The following is a 16419-nucleotide window of genomic DNA, read 5'->3' on the forward strand; positions in this document are numbered from 1 at the left end:
GAAGATAGTCTTCCATGTGAGAAATTTAAGATCACAAGAATCTAAGTGTTCGAAAGGAGAACACATGAGTCTTGTTAAAACCAGATTCAGGTCCCATTCTGTGACTGGCGGCCGAATTGGTGGTTTAAGTTGAGTTAAACCTCTCATAAACCTGCTGACAAGAGGTTGTGTGGAGACTGGTGCATCCCCCATCTTGTTATGGTAAGCAGAGATTGCACTTAAATGTACTCTTACAGATTAAGTCTGGAGACCAGATTCTGAAAGATGGTATAAGTAGTCCAGTAGAGAAGTAGTGGGGCAAGTGAAAGGATCAATATTCTTTTGCCTGCACCACAAAGTAAATCTCTTCCATTTGGAAGAATAATTCTTTCGTGTGGAAGGTTTACGTGAAGCTATGAGCACTTGTGATACATTAGTGGAAAGATTAAGTGGTTGTAAAATCAAGCTTTCAACATCCATACTGTCAGGGATAGGGATTGAAGGTTGGGATGGCGCAACCGACCCTGATCCTGAGTTATGAGAGTGGGAGCTACTCCCAGGCGAATGGGATCCCTGACTGAGAGGTCTAGAAGTGTGGGAAACCATACTTGTCGAGGCCAATATGGGACTATGAGTATCATGGACCCCTTATCCTGTTGTAGCTTCATGAGAGTTTTGGTTATGAGCGGTATTCAGAGGATACGCGTATAGTAGGCCTGAGTTCCAAGAGCGAGCAAAGGCGTCCTTGGCTGGCTGATTCTTCTGTGTGTGTAGAGAACAGAATTCGTCCACTTTGTGATTCAGATGTGACACAAAGAGGTCTATTGTTGGTTGTCCCCAAAGTTGAAAGATCCTGGTCACTACTGAGGGATCCAGGGACCACGCGTGTGGTTGGAACTGACGACCGAGTCGATCCGCCACTACATTGTAAATGCCTGCCAGATAAGTGGCCCGGAGAAACATTGAGTGGTTCAGGGCCCAACCCCAAATCTGTGCAGCTTCTTGACAAAGGAGATATGAGCCCGTACCTCCTTGTTTGTTGATATATCACATGGCTACTGTGTTGTCCGTTTGAATGAGAACAGTCTTATATGAAAGGCAGTCCTTGAATGCATGCAGCACATAACGTATAGCTCGAAGTTCCAGGAAATTGATTTGAAAAGTAGCTTAGAGTTTTGTCCAAGTACCTTGGGTTTGGAGATTGTCTATGTGAGCTCCCCAACCCAAGGTGGATGCATCTGTAGTTAAAGTTATCTGTGGGACTGGTTGTTGGAAGGGTAGGCCCTCTCGCAAATTGCCCTTGTTCGCCCACCAAAGTAGAGATGAATGTTGCTGGTGGGTTACTTGGATTGGAGAGGACAGTGGTTGAATGGCTTGGATCCATTGTGATCTTAAAGTCCATTGAGTTACCCTCATGGCTAGCCTTGCCATAGGAGTGACGTGAACTGTGGAGGCCATATGGCCTAGTAAAGTTAGAAACTGATGAGCTGTTGCTTGATTCCTTGAGTGAATCGAGTTTGCCAATAAGGACAGTGTTTCTGCTCGATCCTCGGGTAGAAAGGCCTTTGCAAGGACGGTGTTCAGTTCTGCTCCTATGAATTGGAGCAATTGAGATGGAGTAAGATGGGACTTTTGGTAATTGATGAGAAAGCCCATGGAGTGGAGTACCATAATTGTGTGATTGAGAGAAGACAGAGCTCCTTCTTGAGATGGACTTCTGATGAGCCAGTCGTCTAGATATAGGAAGACATGGACGCCTTGCTTGTGCAAGTGTGCTGCTATTACTGCCAGACATTTGATGAATACTCTGGGAGCAGAGGCAAGTCCGAATGGCAGTACTCTGTATTGGAAACGTAGATGACCCACCATGAAGCGCAGATACATGTGATGAGGAGGGAATATTGGAATGTGAGCGTAAGCGTCTTGAAGATCCAGAGAAGAAAGCCAATCTCCTTTTTGAAGAAGTGGAAGCATGGTGCCTAGAGAAACCATTCTGAACTTTTCCTTTCAGAAATTTGTTGAGATTACTGAGGTCTAGAATGGGACGAAGGCCTCCGATTTTCTTTGGAATGAGGAAATACCGGGAATAGAATCCTCTGCCCTGCTGAGACCGGGGCACCGGCTCTACAGCCCTGGCTTTCAGAAGGGTAGATAATGCTACCTGTAACTGAAGCATGTGATTTTCGTTGAGATGAATTTGAGTCGGTGGAAAATCTGTGGGAATTGAGAGGAAATTGAGTTGGTATCCTCGAGATATTATGGATAGAACCCATTGGTCTGATGTTATTGGTATCCAATTGTTGTAAAATTTGGATAACCTGCCACCTACTGGGAGTTCTGGTCGAGGATAGGCTGAGTTCTCTGGGAGAATTTTCAAAAGCCCGCAGTGGGACCGGTTTGTGGAGCAGGTTGGGGCCTAGCTGCTCTCTGCTGACGTGGTTGCGGTCTTTGCTGGGTTCTGGAGGGCCTGGGTCTAGACGCAGGAGGGTGATATCTCCTCTGACGATAGAAAGGCCGTCTTGTGTCTTTTCGTGGAGGCCTACGAGTAGTATGCGTAGGGGGGTCTTGTGGGAGGGAGGATAGTGGTCTCAATGTTTCTGTGTACTCCTTTAACTGAGACACAGCTTCTTGCACTTTGGAGCCAAATAAATTGTCTCCTATGCAGGGAAGGTCAACTAATTTATCCTGGACCTCTGGCCTAAGGTCTGAGGCCTTGAGCCAAGCCCACCTTCTGGCACTGATGCTTGACGCAGCCACCCTTGAAACCGGCTCGAAGCCATTGTAGGCAGCTCTGGCTTTGTGTTTTCCGGCTTCTAAGCCTTTATTGATGATGGTTTGTACAGCCTCCTTATATTCATTTGGAAGAGATGGAATAAATTCTTCAATTTGTTTCCATAAGTTTCTTTGGTATTGGGTGATGTAGAGTTGATAGGCTGAAATCCTAGAATTCAACATTGCACCTTGAAAGACCTTACGACCCAGGGAATCTAAAAGCCTGTGGTCCTTTCCTGGAGGATTTGAAGAGTGGACTCTTGTCCTTTTAGACCTTTTCTGTGCTGATTCAACAACTACTGAATGGTGGGGTAGTTGTGATTTTTGATATCCAGGAGTGGATTGCACCAAGTAAGTGATGTCCATCCTTTTATTTACTGGAGGAACAGAACAGGAATGTTCCCAAAGGCGATGCTGTAGTTGTAGGAGAACATCATGTATGGGGATTGCCACCACTTGCTTTGGAGGGTCAACGAATTGCAGTACCTCCAAAGTCTGTTGTCTAGAATCCTGCTCTGATTCCAATTTAAAGGGGATAGAGTCAGCCATCTCCTGCACAATTGTGGTAAAAGTAAGATCTTCTGGAGGAGATTGTTTTCTAGGATGTGGTGGTGATGGATCAGACATAAAGGCTTCTGATGAAGTGTCTGAGGCAGTGTCACTCCATGTATCATTTTCTGGAGTTTTTTTTTTGTTGTGGTACTGCGGGTTTAGGTGGAGGAATAAGACCAGAAGGCCCTGGCAAAGGGTCTTCAGGAGAAGAGTCCTCTTCTCGTGGATTAGTTGGCAAAGAGTCCAATAAATCCTGGTATCTCTTTTGTAAGAGAGAATATAGTGCTGCTTCTGAGGATCCTGGAGCCCCAGGAGGAAGTGGCACCGTTGATGAAGTTTTTGGCATCAAAGGTATCGGTGTCTTCGATGTTTGTTTAGTGGGTATCGTTGATGTTCTACTTTTCTTTTGTGACGGTGCAGAAGTAACAATAGGCACAGAGATTGGAACCGATGATGTCATATGCATTGATGTAAACTCCGAAAAAAGAGGAGGAATCGACGGTGTAGTTGTGAGTGGCACCGAATATACCCGGCATCGGCGTTGTCGCCGGTACTAAAGTTGTCATCGGTATCGGTTATACCGGCATCGGTGCAGTCTCAGGTAGAGAAGACGTCACCGGCGGTATCGCCGGCATCAGCATAGTCGCCGGCAGATGTTTTATTGCCTGCAGTACCGCTTCTTTAATGAATGCCGTCAAGTCTTGTGGTACTGGGGGAACAACTCAGCACCGGTGTAGGCGGAGAGAGTATTACCTGCGATGATGCAGGTTCCACTGAGGGAGGCCTAGGTGACGGCGTGGTGTCTGTGTTTCGGCCATTTCTTGCTCGGTTCCTCATGGGAGGGAACTGATGGCGATGTCGAGGCATGACGATGCCGATATTTATGTTTAGGCCTTACCTCGGTCTCCGATCGCACTGATACTGTGGACTGTGTTGGCGAGGTTTTGTCCCCAGAACCATCCGGTCGATGTTTTTTCAACAGGATTTTCTTGGTAATTCCTGCCAGTGAAGATTTTGATTAAGTAGATGGTGAAGGAATCAGTTGCAGGTGAAAAAGTTGTTCAATTTTTTCCTGCTGAAGTTTTCTTCCTTTTGGTGTCATTTCCTGACATTGCTGACAGGAAGAAATATCGTGGTGTTCACCTAAACAGACAACGCATTCAAGGTGCATGTCTGTGACCGACATGGTCCGATTACAGGCCGGGCATTTTTTGAAACCCAAGGCCATGGTGTTATCGACAGCCGTTGATGAATGAGAGAAACAATTATCAGCGTTTTGAATTATAAACGCTGAAAATATCTCACCAGCCGGTGAGATAGAGAAAGAGTGAAATCCCGTGAGGGAGAGAAAATTTTCAAATAATGACTTTTCAGTCAGAACGGAGTATAAATCTCAGAGGGCTCAGATGTCCGCGATGCTTACAGCAGCGTGGAAAAACAAAGACTAGAGTGAGACCCCTGTGGCAGAGAATATCATGGCATGCTGGGCATGCTCAGTGGCCTCACAGTGCCAGTCAAAAGTTTCTAGAAACTTTAACAGAAGTTTTTCCTGCAATAGGGCTCTGTCAGTGACGTCACCCATATGTGAGGACTAGCATCCTGCTTGTCCTGGGATAACTGAGGTTTTCAGCTATGTCACTGATGATCTGATCCCATGAATCAGATGCCAAGGCAGCATTGGTTTGATTTAGTTCAAGGAGCTTATTTTCTATTGATTCCATTAGTACCTCCATGTCTTTTTCCTGAAGGTAAAGGTATAATTATTGTCTATACTCTTATGAGTTGGGTTGAGGAAGGTTTTATCCACCTTTATTAATTGGTGATCAGACCAAGGCAATATAGTGTGCAAAGTATTGATTAGACAATTACTGGTATTGGTTAATATTAGGTCTAGAATATGACCTGCTTTATGAGTAGCTTTTGAAACAAATTGGGACCATCCCAAGGCTTTCATTGTCTCTAAAAACATTTAACAGGCTACAGTTCTCGGTGTTTTATCTACATGGAAGTTAAAGTCTCCTACAATTAAGGTAGAATCAGCTGATGGAAACACCTTAGCAAATAGTTCAATCGGTGGTGAGCAGCCTTTTTGTAGTATACCTGGAGTACAATAGACCATTCCTATGTTTAGTTGAGAATTTAGAATTGCCACCTCATAGGGAGGGTTAATCTCTACTTTGTAAGGTACTAGCTTAAGTTCTCTTTTCACTAATTATTAATAAGCCGCCACCTTTTTGTTTAGGTCTAGGAAAATGGAATACATCATAATTAGGATGGGAAGTTTGGTTTAAGAGTACATTATCTTTGTCTTTCAGCCAGGTTTCAGAGATGCAAACTATAGTGGGTTTTTAAGTCCTCTAGCAGATCATTAACCAGAGGGATTTTTTTTTTTTGACAGACTGAACATTTAGTGGTAACAGAGTAAACATTAAGCAGGAATGTATAACGAAAGAGTTGTTACTTATCGTAGGAAGGACCAAATGTGTGTTCCTTCTTTGCTTCTTTCTTGAGATGATCCTTAGATCTCCATATCTATCCCGTCCTAGCACAGGCTCAAATAGGCACATCTGATCCATATTAGTAGCAATGGGTGCAATGGAATAAGCACACCTGGTCTGCATTTCAGGTCCACATGAAGGAGCTTGCCCCTTTGTAGTGCACCTTCATGCATGCACCAAGGGACTCCTCAGCACCCTGGTGCATGCATGAAGGTGCACCAGGGTGCACTGGTGCAGTGGGAACTGAAGTAGACATCTCTCCAAGTCTCTGCATCAAAGTCATAATCACCAGATACCCCAAGAGTCTCCAGATTTGGGTGATTATTAACCTGCATCAACATCAAAGTTAGCCAGGCTGTAATTCACTGTCAGCTGCATTATTCTATTCAACACCTCATCAAAAATGTATGATGTCAAAAAGGCATGAAAAGCAGGAATAATGGTCACATCTTGTATCACCTGGGTGTATTAGTGGCTGCATCATGAGCCCTTGGAGACTGATGCATACCTCCAGAGAATCTCAACAGTAAGAAATCCTGTCTATGGGGATGCTTGAGGGGACATATGACCATAGCCAGTATCCTTCTGCTCCTGATATAATGTCCCAGAGATAAATGTTGATGCTTCTTTCTCTTTGCTTGATGCATTGAAACCAGTACTGAAGTGGAATCCCTTACTTTCAAACAGGTGGGAGTAGCTATATAATGGTTGTCAACAAGGCCTTTATTGGTGCTTCATGTCAGTAAAAGTTGATGTCCCTCAATGTAAACGCACAACAGGACTTTTCAGTGTCAATACCTCTAATACCGATTCCAATGGGGTGTCTTACTCAACCCAAAAAGCTTCGCTGCTCACTCTAAATGGGTTCAACAACCTCTAGAACCTATCTTACAGTAAAAGCTAAAGCAAGAGACATTATGTCTATCTCCCAACAAACCACAAAAACATCACAAACCATTATCGACATTGTACAGCTGCACTGGGGGCATTTGCTAAAGCTGTTGGCCTTTGGTTCCTTTTGGGACACTGGGCAAAAATAGCCACAGCGAAATCAAAGGAATCAATGGTGATAAAAATCAAAAAGGGCCAACTAAGCTCTTTGGACCACTAGGCCTCAAGCAGAGCTGATGCAAAAAAAAAAAAAAAAAAGGAAATTAAAAAATCCTCCATAAAACCGTAACTGTGTGTTAACAGAGAGAGAGTGTAAGAGAGGGAAAGAGGCACCTACAACTGAAGGTGGTCATTTTTATGTAAAAAAAAAAAAAACAAAAAAAAAAAAAACCACGTAGAAGAAGATATGTTGGCTCCATGGAAAAAAACTGACCCAAGAGTGGCCCTGCGCAGAATCCACTGACACGCAAAGTTCCACACATGCTCAAAAGAGCATTTTTAAAAGTATACAGCTTGAGAAAAGCTTTGATTTGAGCTCCATCAGATGATGTCACCCATGAGTGAGGACTCCTGCATCCTGCTTATCCTCAGAGAATCTTTCCTAATCCCTCTCAGGTCGATGCAATAAACTGCGCCCAACATAGCGCACAGATTTACACACAGTTGGGTGCGCATTTTGGATGCGCTAGACTAGCACCCGATGCAATAAGGAGATTAGCATGTCCAAAAAATTGTTCAAACGCATAACCAGTAGCGATCATCACATGTAAATTCCATATAGATAAGGCTATTAGTTATTACCCCAATGCAGAAAATCACTGGGTGCCCAACGCACACATTTTAACACAGAAAATTTAACTCCAGCCCTGGAGTTGGCGTTAAATCAATCCATGAGTCAAAGGCTCAGGAAAAATTTAAAAAATACTGTCCTGTGTAGGTACTATCTTTATTCTTAAACACCTACTGCTTGCAGTGTTTAAGAATAAAGGTATAATGTAACGGTTTGATCAAAAAGAAAAAATTTCTGAATGTATAGTATACAAGCCCAATAGACACATTGCAATTGTATGCCCACAATTGCAACGGTACTCAATACAAGCTTCTTTATCCCACTTCAGCTTGGATTTAGCTAGCGGAATAAAAAGGACACTTGTATTAAGCGCCCGTTGCAATTGTGGGTGCACAGCAATGTCTACTGGATGCCTGATGCATTTGAGCGCTAGGGACGCATAATTCTTCCTTAACGCATCCTTTTTAATGCAGCAGCTCATTCAAATATAGCATCTGGAGCCCAGGAGACACGACTGTGCACAAATTAGGAAAACGGGCACTCTATATGAGCGCCCGTTTTAATGTGCATCTTATTGCATCAGCTTCTCTGGTTGTCCATTCAGTTGCAGATTTTAGGGTCAGCTACAAAAAGACAAACCTTCCTTACTAATTCATCTGCAAAAACTTCCCTCCCAGTAATTCAGCACAGATTGTAGCTTTGCTTGTCCTCAGGGAATTGTGAAGTAGGGAGAGGCTTTCCACATCAGTCACTGTAGAAGAGCCTACTAATAGGAAACTAAAAAAAACAAAACAAAAAACCCACAAAGGCGGCACACAGAATGCTTCTCACTTTGGACTCAGTGGGCTTAATATTTATTTATTTTAATCCGCTTTTCCAAAAATTTAAGTCTGGTTAACTTTGGGCATTAGCTGGACAAATCTTGTTGTTTGAAATGTTCCCACTGCTGACTGGCTACATTTTCTCCTGGCAAATCGCAGCCCACAGAAAACAGTCAGACAAACGCTGGGGGAGTTCCCAAAGCACAGTTAAAATTTGGCTGGTTGACCCTGGTATTCAGTACTGACCAGCCAAAGTTACCCAAGTAATTCTAGTTAACATTTAGGCCTGATATCTGGCTAACTGGATAACTTTGCCTAATTAATTTTGGAATAGATAGTCAGCCCAAACGTATTCGGCTGAACATCCAGAAAAGGTTGACGGGACAAAAACATGATTTAATGGCCTATTATGCTTCTTGACCAGTTTCCTAGCAAACATAGAAGACTAGATCTGAAAAATAACTGTGCCATTATATTTCCATTGTTTGACAGCATTGTTTACTTGCCTTGAATTATCAACCTATGTCATTTGTGCACGCTTATTTGGTAAATTATAGAGCATATATTAAGTCCCATGATTTTGGAGAAAAGTAATCCAAGGCTTAATCTGCTATTTTGGCTTTAGCTTGCAAATGAACAGGAAGAAAAATGGTTGACATGAACACAGCGGTCAAAACCAGTTCACCAATACTTTTATTAATATACAGTACTAATATTTTTACTATTTATATACCTCAATGAATATATTTAGTTGAAAACCTTCACACAATCTTTTTTCCCCCCTCTATCTCTCAGTGGTTTCTACCACCTGCACCTTTCTCCAGGTAGGATGCCCACGCTCGCTGGTGACCTGTACCAGTCCTGGGGCTGGAAAAGTGCCTTCTTTGAGGCACACCATCAACATAGCTGGTTGGCCAATAGGCACTCCATTGTCACAGTAGCCATCTTCTCTCTTCCTGAATCTGTGTGAGTTACCCCTGGCACACTTGGAACCAACTGTTCCCAGACAGGAGATCTAACCATGGGTCCCCCACACAGCAGTGTGTGTGAAGAATACATATTACTTACACACACACACGGTATTTTTGTTGACTGCCTTCAAAAATCAAAAGACCTAAATAAAATTATTTTCCTTTCTACATATATGATTAAACAGTAACTTACCTGATAATAAGTTTTCATTTGTCTCACCAAAATAGATAAATTTTGTATTCTAAGTGAGGCATCATTGTTGACTTTCTTATTTATTCTCTGATTAGCTGATTTTGGATTACTGCAACAGAGAAAAAGATGCACCAAAATTAATTGAAATTGATTCCTCTTAATTTCTTCCCATTATATATTTTTATGTTTTGCTATTATTATAAGCCAGCCTAGAGTCTCAGTGAATTGGCAATATATAAATTGTTTATTTCTCTAAACATGCCCTCTAAGCTAGGAGAAACTAAAATATAGTCTCCTGTGCATTAGGGAGTAAAAGAAAAGGCTCAGTTTTCAAAGATATGCAGTTGTATATCTAAGTCCAAAGTTATGCGTATAGGGGCTATTTTCATACTACCTATGAGGTCCACAGGTACTTTTTACACATGATATTTGCACACATTTTCAAGGTATAAGAACATAAGAGTTGCCTTACTGGGTCAGACAGAGGATCCATCAAGCCCAGCATCCTGTTTCCAACAGTGGCCAATCCAAGTTACAAGTACCTGGCAAGTACTCAAACATTACAAACATCCCATGCTACTGATGTGGTAATAAGCAACAGCTATTCCCCAAGTAAAAATGATTAATAGCAAAACTTTTTTTTAAACCCAGCTACACAGAGTACCTTAACCACATCCTCTGGCAATGAATTCCAGAGTTTAATTGTTCATGGAGTGAAAAAATTATCAGATTTGCTTCAAATGTGCTACTTGCTAACATTATGGCTTGCCCCCTAGTCCTTGTATTATCTAAAAGAGTAAATATCCAAGTCACACTTACCTATTCAAATCCTTTCATGATTTTATAGACCTCTATCATATCCGCCCCTCAGCTATCTTCAAGCTTAACAACCCTAACCTCTTTAGCCTGTCTTCATAGGGAAGCCGTTCCATGCCCTTTATCATCCTGGTCACCCTTCTCTGTATCTTCTCCAGTGCAACTATATCTTTTCTGAGATGCGATGACCAGAATTGCACATAGTATTCAAGGTGTGGTCTCACCATGGAGAGATACAGAGGCAATATGACATTGTTCTTTTTAGTCACCATTCCCTTCCTAATAATTCCTAACATTGTTTGCTTTTTTGACCGCAACAGCACACTGAACTGACAATTTCAATGTATTATCTACTATGAGCACTATGCGACCACTGCAGCTCTTGCAGAATTCTGCTGCAAGGGTATTGACTAACACTAAGAAATTTGAGCACATCACCCCTGTTCTGAAAGAGCTTCATTGGCTCCCTATGGGATACAGGTCACAATACAAAACACTTACATTAATACATAAATTACTGTACAACGAGAAGGTTGTCTGGTTAAATGCAGCCCTACATTTTCATGTACCAGCACGAATAACCAGATCTGCAAACACTGGGCTATTACCAATTCCGACAATAAAATTTGCTCATATGAACACTGTACGAGAAAGAGCTTTATCTATTGCCGGACCCAACCTTTGGAACTCTTTACCAGCACAGCTGAGGATGGAAACAGATATCAGACTTTTTAAAAAAGGAATCAAAACCTGGCTTTTTAACCAAGCCTTTAACAACAAGGATTGATTTCTTTTATTGATAATTTTTAGTGATATACTTTTAATGTTACATTTTGTATTTTAAGATATGTTTTGATTTATAGTTTTATTTGTATTTTTAAGATGTACTTGGATTTATTGTTATTATATTTTAGCTTATGTTGAGACAGATTTTATATTTTAGATGAACCGTTTTAAAAAAGTTACCCTTCTTTTATACGCAAATGTGGTAACTAACATTTGATTTATGCTGTAAACCGACGTGATATGTATCAACATGAATGCCGGTATACAAAAATCACTAAATAAAAATAAAATGATGCCCAGATCTTTTTCTTGGGTGGTAACTCCTAATATGGAACCTATTTATGTAATTATAGCATGGGTTATTTTTCCCTATATGCATCACATGGCACTCATACACATTAAATTTCATCTGCCATTTTATTTATTTAAATATTTATAACCTGCCTATATTACACACAGGTATGCTAGGCAAGTTCCAATCAACACACATTATAAGAAAAACATACAACATAAAATACAAAAACAAGTATAAAAAAAAAACTATTTAGAATTAAAATCAGAAAAACTCTAAAATCAAAGCATCCTTATTTAAGTTTCCATAAATAAAAATAAGCCTTAAACTGTTTCCTGAATAACTTCACATCTTGGATAGACAATCTCAAGGGGCACCGCATTCCATAGGGCAGGTCCTATGACTGAAAAGGCTCATTTCCTAACTTCTTGCGTACAAACATCCCTGAAAATCGGTACTTCCATAAGATTATTATTAGAAGAATGTAGCAACCTACCCATGGTATAGGCTGAGAAAAGATCATTTAAGTTGGAGAAGACTTTTGGAAAGAGCTGTAAACAAGAACCTTAAATTTTAACCATTGCTCCACAGGTAGCCAGTGCAACTGGATCAACAAAGGTGTTATATGCTCTCTGGGGAATGCACCCAAGACCAATCTGGCAGCTGAATTCTGTAACAATTCTAATGCTTGGATCCAATATTTCAAAAGATCGTTATATAAAGAATTACAGTAATCAATTGTGCGTAATATAAAAGCCCGCTTTAATGTCCAGAAATCAGCTTTGTCAATCAAAAACTTAAGATGCTGCAATATTTTTAACTTAAAGTATCCATAGGACACTGTAGCACGTAATTTTAATTCAAACTTTAATTCAGAATCAAATATAAAAAGTCTAGATTCTGGACCTTTTCAGAAAACGGAACAAATTCCATTAATATTAATTCCAGTCAAAGCCCCTGGTCTTGGGCTCCTAGAGATCCACAAAGCCTCAGTTTTAGAAGCATTAAGAACCAAACAATTATCTAATAGTCAACTATGAACTGCTAATAGACCTTTGTTTTTGTTGGGGGTTTTGTTTTTTGTTTTTGTTTTTTTTTGTTTTTTTTTTTAACACAAATAAATTATTCACTAAAAATTACAACTGCGTATTTTTTTTTTAAACTGACCACATGTCCCTCAAGCAAACTACAAAAAGTGTCAGGGATAAAATAGAACCCTGTGGAACTCCAGATTTGAGAGAAAAGCAATTTGATACTCTGGTCCCAAATTTAACCTGCTCCCTATCTAATAAAAATAGAACCAAACCACTGAAGGACTTTTCCAACAATTCTTATATCATATAACCTGGATAGTAAGATTTTATGATAATCAAAAGTCGAGCTTATATCTAAGTAAATTCCAATTACTGCACCTCCAGCATCCATACTTTTTAGCAAAAAATAATTTTTCTCAGTACTAGTCTGTGTTCAAAATCTGCATTGATTTTGATGCCATACACTTTAATGTTATAAAAAGTCAGTCATTCAGTTGCAATATAACTGCTCTCTCTAGAATTTTACCCAATGAGATCAAATTTAAGATAGAGCAAAATCTTCTCTCTTCCAATTCCCTTTCTTAATAACTGGAAGTATTACTCAAGTAAGCAATTAAATCAGTTGCGACATCAATATAGGGATCTCCAGTTGCTCCTAGATTACTTGTTGGACAAGGATCTATTTATTTATTTATTTTTAGTTTTTATATACCGATCTTCTTGCATTAGATACAAACCAAACTGGTTTACATGGAACAAAAAACTGCCTGTAAAGGCGGTACATGGAACCAAGAACATACAGTATAATAAACTGGACAACTTATTTATAAATTTAACTGACCAGAGAAAAACAATTTACATTACATAGTCATGTAATATGTGATAAACACAAACGAATATATATACATACACACATACAAGCATACATAACACTTGAAAAACATATTTCTAGTCATAGAGGAAATAAAAGGAGTAAAAGACTGAAGGGTATCTGAAGGTCTCTTAAAAGTGAGCACATGGAGGATTTAGCAAATGTTGCTTACCTGATGTAACAGGTGTTCTCACAGGACAGCAGGATGTTAGTCCTCACAAATGGGTGACATCGAGGATGGAGCCCACCACGGAAAACTTCTGTCAAAGTTTAAACAGAACTTTGACTGGCCCCTACTGGGCATGCCCAGCAAGGCACTGACCCTGCAGCCAGCAGGGGTCTCCCTTCAGTCTGATTATCAAGCTACAGGCAGTGCCTAGAAAGGAAAAATAAAACAAACCCAACACCGCGGGGAGGCGGGCGGGTTTCGTGAGGACTAACATCCTGCTGTCCTGTGAGAACACCTGTTACATCAGGTAAGCAACATTTGCTTTCTCACAGGACAAGCAGGATGGTTGTCCTCACAAATGGGTGAGTACCGAGCTGAGGATGTCCCGACTTGCACCAAATGTACCCAACGGTGTGCAGCAGGCACAACAACTGAGGAGAAATTTGGGAAAGGGCATCCGCACCCTACCGGGTAGGTGGAAGGGTGTTGGTACATCAGGTTGGAAAAAGGTTACGCAAGACAGACTGGCCGAAGATGGAGTCCTGTCTTCCAGCCTTGTCCAAACAATAGTGGGCTGCAAAGGTATGGAGAGAACTCCAGGTTGCAGCTTTGCAGATGTCAGGAAGCAGCACCGATCGAAGGTGTGCCACTGACGTCGCCATGGCCCTCACAGAGTGTGCTTTAACACGGTCTTGAAAAGGAATGCCAGCTTGCTCAAAAAGAAATGCAGTCCGCCAACCAGGAGGAAAGAGCCTGCTTACCCACAGGTTGTCCTAACTTGTTAGGATGGAAAGAGACGAATAATTGAGTGCTCTTCCTGTGAGAAACTGTACGGTCTAGGTAAAAAGCTAGAGCCCGTTTACAGTCTAGGGTATGCAGGGTCTGCTCTCCAGAGTTGGAGTGGGGCCTGGGAAAAAAGATAGGTAGTACGATAGATTAATTGATATGAAACTCCGAAACTGCCTTAGGTAAAAATTTAGGGTGAGTGTGGAGTACCGCCCGGTCCTGCAGGAGCTTAGTGTAAGGCGGATAGGTAACTAGGGCCTGCAATTCACTAACCCTGCGAGCTGAAGTAACAGCCAAAAGGAATAACACTTTCCAAGTGAGATATTTCAAGTCACAGGAGTGCAGAGGTTCGAAAGGAGGTTTCATTAGACGACCAAGAACCAGGTTAAGGTCCCAGGATGGGGCCGGAGGACGCAAGGGTGGCTTTAGATGGAGTAAGCCCTTAAGAAAGCGTGTTACTAGGGGTTGTACTGAAATAGGATTACCCCCAATACCCTTATGGAAGGCGGCTACCACACTGACATGCATTCTGATAGAAGAGGTTTTAAGACCTGATTCAGAGAGATGCCATAAATAGTCCAAGAATTTGGAGATTGGACAGGAAAGGGGATCAAGGGACTGAGAAGTGCACCATGATGTGTACCTTTTCCATTTGTATGAGTAAGACTTTCTTGTGGAAGGCTTTCGTGAAGCTATCAGGACCCGAGAAACGGAATCTGAAAGGTTAAATGGTTGAAGGACTAACCTTTCAACATCCATGCCGTCAGGGACAAGGCTTGGAGGTTGGGATGGAGGAGGCATCCGTCGTTTTGAGTGAGCAGATGCGGGTCCTTTCCCAGAGGAACGTGCCTGCGGATGGAGAGATCCTGGAGTATTGGAAACCATACTTGGCGTGGCCAGTAAGGTGCTATCAGGATCATGGTTCCTCCGTCCTGGCGTAGCTTCACGAGAGTCTTTGACACAAGAGGGAGTGGAGGGAATGCATAGAGCAGACCGGTTGTCCACTTGAGGGAGAATGCATCTCTCGGCCGAGAGTGCTGGCTCCGAATGAGAGCCAGCACTCTCGGCCGAGAGTGCTGGCTCTCGGCCGAGAGTGCGTCCCCTCAGAACCACTTTGTGGTTCTGAGGGGACGCAAAGAGGTCTATGCGGGGAGAACCCCACTTGTGAAACAGAGAGGTCGCTACCAGAGGATTGAGTGACCACTCGTGTGGGTGGAAGACACGGCTCAGCTGGTCTGCCAATACATTGTCTACTCCCGGCAGGTAAGTGGCCCTGAGGTACATGGAGTGGGAGAGGGCTTCCGCCCAGATGTGCGCAGCTTCCTGACACAGAAGGAAGGAGCCTGTGCCTCCCTGCTTGTTTATGTACCACATGGCCACTTGGTTGTCCGTCTGGATTAAGATTATCTGATGAAAGAGATGATCTTTGAAAGTGCGGAGCGCATAGCGGATTGCTCGAAGTTCCAGGAAATTGATCTGGTGTTCGGCTTCCTCTTTGGACCATAACCCTTGGGTTTGAAAGTCGTCCACATGGGCTCCCCAACCGATGTGAGAAGCGTCGGTGGTTAGGATTACTTGCGGATCCGGTGGAAGAAAAGGTAAGCCCTGAAGGAGGTTGACCTGAGTCGTCCACCAGGTTAAGGATAGGCGCAGCGCTTGTGTGACTGTGACTATGGAGGACAGAGGCTGAAAAGCTTGAATCCATTGGTGTCGTAGAGTCCATTGTGTTACTCTCATGGCTAGTCGGGTCATGGGAGTGACTTGAACCGAGGATGCCATGTGTCCTAGGAGAATGAGGAACTGGCGAGCCGTGGCAGTGTTCTGAGACTGGAGCTGGCGAGCCAGGGATATTAGGGTGTGGACCCTCTGAAGAGGAAGGTAAGCCTTTGCCTGTAAGGTGTCCAAGTCTGCCCCAATGAAGGATAAGGTTTGAGATGGGACTAAGCAAGATTTCTCGTAATTGACAAGAAACCCTAAGGAAAGGAGTGTTTGAATTGTCAATTTTAGGGAGGATTGAGCTATCTGTTGGGTGGAGGCCCTGATTAGCCAATCGTCCAGGTAGGGGTAGACGTGGACACCTTCCTTCCTTAGGAATGCTGCTACCACTACGAGACATTTGGTAAAGACTCGTGGGGCAGAAGCCAGACCGAAAGGTAGGACACGGTATTGATAATGGTCGTGGCCTACTAGAAACCGCA

At 42.3% G+C, this 16419-nt stretch overlaps 1 protein-coding gene across 6 annotated transcripts in view; it reads right to left on the reverse strand.

The window, feature by feature from the left end:
* CCDC88A (coiled-coil domain containing 88A) overlaps positions 1-16419 on the reverse strand; it is a 503234-nt gene that overhangs the window by 428809 nt on the left and 58006 nt on the right. For all 6 annotated transcript variants that reach the window (XM_029593463.1, XM_029593462.1, XM_029593464.1 and 3 more), the window contains exon 3: positions 9468-9576. In XM_029593463.1, coding sequence (XP_029449323.1) covers positions 9468-9576 — 109 coding nt within the window. The remainder of the gene's footprint in view (positions 1-9467; positions 9577-16419) is intronic.

The sequence above is a fragment of the Rhinatrema bivittatum genome, chromosome 3, assembly GCF_901001135.1.
Source record: "Rhinatrema bivittatum chromosome 3, aRhiBiv1.1, whole genome shotgun sequence".
In the NCBI taxonomy this organism is placed as follows: Eukaryota; Metazoa; Chordata; class Amphibia; order Gymnophiona; family Rhinatrematidae; genus Rhinatrema; species Rhinatrema bivittatum.